Below are 4,247 nucleotides of genomic sequence, written 5' to 3'. Positions count from 1 at the left end.
TTACTTGTCTCATAAATTACTGTAACGGCTATACATTTTGTTTTCGTTAGATTAAAACTTTGAGTATAATCGACAAAATGTTTAAAACTTCTAATTAAATTACGCCATTAATTTAACTAATATTTTAATCCTGCAAATTTGCAATCATGCGACAAAGTTTAGTAGGATTAATGATAAACAGAAGTAACGAAATAAGTAAAAATATTCATTCTTCTCGTTCGATCAATTCTAGCTAACCAAAGCTTGCCTCGACAGATAATTTGCGTTTATATAAAAAGACAGAAATAATTTGGCACAATATTCTAATGTGAAATGCACATAGGATCAAATATGTCGTTTGTACCTTCTATAAATCTGCATCAGTTGCAATTATCTCTGCTTACCTTGATCGATTTAGAATATGAATTTTATACACATTCGTTACAAACGGATACATTAATAATGAATTCTTTGATATATGAATTCGATCTTTCCGTTCACTTCAGTATCTCGTACATGTTTGGATCTTCATTATTAACAATGTGCATCTTCGTTTGCGGAATCAACAAAAATATAGCCTATTTACAGCTTATATCGAAGCGTTGTACTTCTTCGAATTCAATTATTTCAGTAACATTAATGGATTAGTATCTTTTATGGCATTTATAAGCTTTTATCCACTGCATTGCGGAAATTGTGAGACAATAAAGAAACAAAAATTTATGACGGATATGCTACATTTAATTCTTCCAAACTTAAGCAGATTTTTATTGTTAAATCTGTTAATTTGTAAAAAGATAATTATTTTTTAAAATTTCCTAGATTTAGAAGGATTAAATCTGCACACGCGTTTCTTTTGATTATGAATGAATAAACTCGTAAAAAAGAAGCAGCGGATAAAAGTTTTTCAAATATGCACGAGGCCAGTTTTATTCACAAGAGCAAATATATCATTCAAGAAAAATGTAGATCGTCTAATCATCTATATACAACACTGTACATCGTTAATTGAGATTCATAAAGAAAACTCGTACGTCAACCGATCAATGCGGGCGTCCCCTCTTGGCGCGCGAGGATACTTCATTATTAATGACAACGCGCACCTCAATTCTAAACAAAACGTGTTACTTACCATGATTAGCGGACGTAGACCGGAACAATCCATTTACTCCTCTATCAAAGGCGTTTCCTTCTACTCGATAAGGAAAGACGCGCGTACATCTATATTTAATATTAGACGTTCAGCCAACTCTTCAGATAAAATAGCTGAGTCGTTTGATACACCAATCAGTTGCACGTGGAAAATCGACGAATAAAATCCTCGCGTATTTTTTCGCGATCATTGTTCGCATTTCTTCACTCTGTTAGAGTTCAAAGATAAAAGTCCTGCCGTATTAAGCGCGGGCAAGATCACAGAAACAACTCTAAGGCTCATTGTAGTCACGTCCTATCGCAATGTCTCTGCTATAGTTTTATCATTAAATACAAGTAGAGTCCGGATGTTGACTGGCGGACTTCCTCGTCTTCTTCGGCTCCTTCGTCGTTAGTTCTTGAGATGGTCTACGCTGGGTGCCTAACGTCACCAAAGCAGACGCGACGGCTAAACCGGCGCTCTGTCCAGCTGGCGTATAAGGCTCGCCACCAGTTGGCATTCTGACTAGCAGAGACAGGACCGCCGCTCTGTTGCCACAACAAGGCTCCAATGCGATCGGACTAGGAGGAACATCCTGTAATAGAAAAATAAATTTCATAAAGCAAAATGTTCTATTTTGTTATGCATGTGAAATATCTAAAAACAAAAAAAAGAATCACGTTTACCTTTATATTTTTACGACAATTGTTAAAGTCGGTATCACCGTGTTCCAAATCTGTGCCATCAATGTCACGTCTTTCAATCTCTACTACAACTGAACTGAAAGCTCTGCTGGCCATTTGTTCCATTTCTAGGAAGAGCCGTTGTCTTCGTCGATACATATCGTATTTCTGTTTGATCTTCCACAGAATGGCAGCCACCAATAGCAGAGCGAGAAAGCACCTGTGTGGTGGCATGTAATCTCTAGTTTACAAGTAAGTACTGCCTGAGGTTCAATAAGACGGAAAGAATATAGAAAATTTAGAAAAAAGAAAGCGTTAGGCCAATAGATGTATCATCTCTCAAGATCACTCTTCGCATTGTGTTTAAAGAGATTTAACATAACTTTAATTCATTTTATTTCAAACTGAAAACCACTTCAAAGTCCAACTTATGATACTCACGTGCAGAATGTAATGAAAAACTGTTGCAGATTCAATTTAGAGTACTGAGAGAATGAGATCTGAATCCACACTGGCGGTTGAAAGTCATAAACATATACGTAGAATGTGGTGAAGGTATTATTATCTTCGCTGCCAAAATTGTAATCTGCCTTGCTGAAACGGTGCTTATACATGGTCGTCGTGCAATTCGCGCCGAGCAGCAATGGCCTTTCCGGACTGTTTACTTTTTTGATGGTAATATTCATCTTAGCAAGTACGGAACACGTGATGGAGAATTCGGCATCGATATCGGCTTTCGGTGGTGAGTTTTTGAAATTAATGGCCCGATAGTGACGATCCTCCTTCTTGCTTAAGTTAAATGTAAACTGATAATCAATAGCCAAGTCATCTGAAACAAATACATGTACAATAAGATACATGAGTTATATATATATATATATATATATGTATGTATACGACTGCGCCTTGAATATTGCTTCGGTGCGAAAAACCGCGGATGATGGATGGCGGTCAGCTATAAAATAATCTTTTTATTAATTAGAGCGCATATCTCTAACGTATATAATTCAACGAGAAATCAAGAATGCGCGCACGCATATATGTATATTTACGGGGTGTACCTTCGCGCCCCGGGCAAACGCATTAATATTCAGGACGGTTCTAACGGTTATTTTGTGTGTGCCCCGTTTTTATATCCCACGGAATCCGACGGGGAATATTCAATATATTATTGCCAGGCGCCGCGCCGCGCCGCGCCGCCACGGGGTGTGCCTGCCTGTCTCAATATTTTATTGAAATATATATCGCAATATACCACGCACACACACACACGAGCGGCGCGTCGGGGGTGCGACAGGGGCCGACGCGGCGCGCCGCGCTAACTCGCGGATGTGTGTTTCGGTCGGGAGGTGTTTAAATTCTCATTGAGGCTCATAATGTCACTGCCGTTAAATCGTCGCGACAGGAACTACGACAGGAAGGAGCGAGCGCGGGGTATATATATTATTTCTCTTTGTCTCGCGGGCGATACGCTCAAATTTACATGACTATTCCGTATATAACGTATATATATATACGTATATTAGTTTGGCGAATACTTCCGCATTCGTTCAGTTGTAAAATAAATGTAATAGCTAATCGATCTTAATATTTGTGTATTTGTTGTTAGTAATAAAAAAGTTATATGCAAATAATTGTACGAGATAGTACTGACAGTGCGCAATTTTATTTACGTTCGTTTCTTCGGAAATAAATCAAACTTTGCATACGTTGTATTTTCCATGGCACCAGCCGGCCCTGTACGCATATGGCTCTAACGCGCACGCAGCTCGGAAAACGCCGAAATGGCAGTATGCTAAAAAACGCTGACACCGACAACTAAGGAGCACGCAATGTACGTACCTCACGTTTCCTCCACGACTGTACAACTTGTTCTCGTGAAGTCGCACTCGTTCCTTTTTTCCCATTACGTCCTTACCGATACTAACTCGCTGCAATTGTTCTTTTCTCTTTATTTTTGTATTTCGCCGTATGTCTCATTCTTTTAATAAGTTTTGTCAGTCTTCGGAAACCCTTCGAAATGGTCGATTATATGGCATTTTTTGCACGGAATCCGCGAGATGAAAATCGGACGCGGCGAGTTCGAGGTACCCGAAGCATGGTACGAGAAATATTTTATTTCGTATATTCATATAGACGGCGTGTGATAAATTTTCCTTGTATATCCAGTTTATGCGTGTAATGCAGAAAGCGGCGTCGTGTATTTGCGCGACACAATTAATATTTCTGCGTCCAGAGTTGGCGGTTACCAGGCAACGTGATGCGCCGCACCGCACGGTGTACAACACCAGTCACATTCGCGACAAATGCACATAATTCGTCGCTCGTTAGTGTAACGAACTTTCTCGCTGAATGGTTCGACAAATTTGGGCATTATGTTCGTGCGCGATTGTGCCGCGGTTGGCAATCAATATCCCTCTCTACCGCGGAGCAACTTTAGAAGAGGCATTTTC

At 39.4% G+C, this 4,247-nt stretch overlaps 1 protein-coding gene across 2 annotated transcripts; it reads right to left on the bottom strand.

Annotated features, from left to right (window-relative positions):
- Positions 1-6: 6 nt before the first annotated feature.
- LOC115233016 (attractin-like) lies at positions 7-2,617 on the bottom strand. Of its 2 annotated transcripts, none has more exons than XM_029803225.1 (3): positions 2,236-2,617; positions 1,798-2,035; positions 7-1,706 (listed from the first exon to the last, which is right to left on the bottom strand). In XM_029803225.1, the coding sequence occupies exons 1-3, from the start codon at positions 2,478-2,480 to the stop codon at positions 1,458-1,460; spliced, it is 732 nt and encodes a 243-aa protein (XP_029659085.1). In that variant the 5' UTR covers positions 2,481-2,617; the 3' UTR covers positions 7-1,457. The 2 variants fall into 2 exon arrangements, with proteins under 2 accessions (XP_029659085.1, XP_029659086.1); XM_029803226.1 differs by having other exon boundaries at positions 1,798-2,014.
- Positions 2,618-4,247: the final 1,630 nt, after the last annotated feature.

This window comes from Formica exsecta, unplaced genomic scaffold, assembly GCF_003651465.1.
Source record: "Formica exsecta isolate Colony F162 unplaced genomic scaffold, ASM365146v1 scaffold155, whole genome shotgun sequence".
NCBI classification, from domain to species: domain Eukaryota; kingdom Metazoa; phylum Arthropoda; class Insecta; order Hymenoptera; family Formicidae; genus Formica; species Formica exsecta.
The sequence above is the reverse complement of the archived record's forward strand: the minus strand, read 5'-3'. Positions and strand labels throughout refer to the sequence as shown.

What these genes read in the sequence shown, in the direction of transcription:
- LOC115233016 (XM_029803225.1), bottom strand. Translation starts at nt 2,480, where the DNA reads ATGAATATTACCATCAAAAAAGTAAACAGTCCGGAAAGGCCATTGCTG. An exon ending in TTTTTCATTACATTCTGCAC is followed by an intron (nt 2,036 to 2,235) that starts GTGAGTATCATA and finishes CTTGTAAACTAG; the next exon opens with AGATTACATGCCACCACACA. An exon ending in ATTGTCGTAAAAATATAAAG is followed by an intron (nt 1,707 to 1,797) that starts GTAAACGTGATT and finishes TTTCTATTACAG; the next exon opens with GATGTTCCTCCTAGTCCGAT.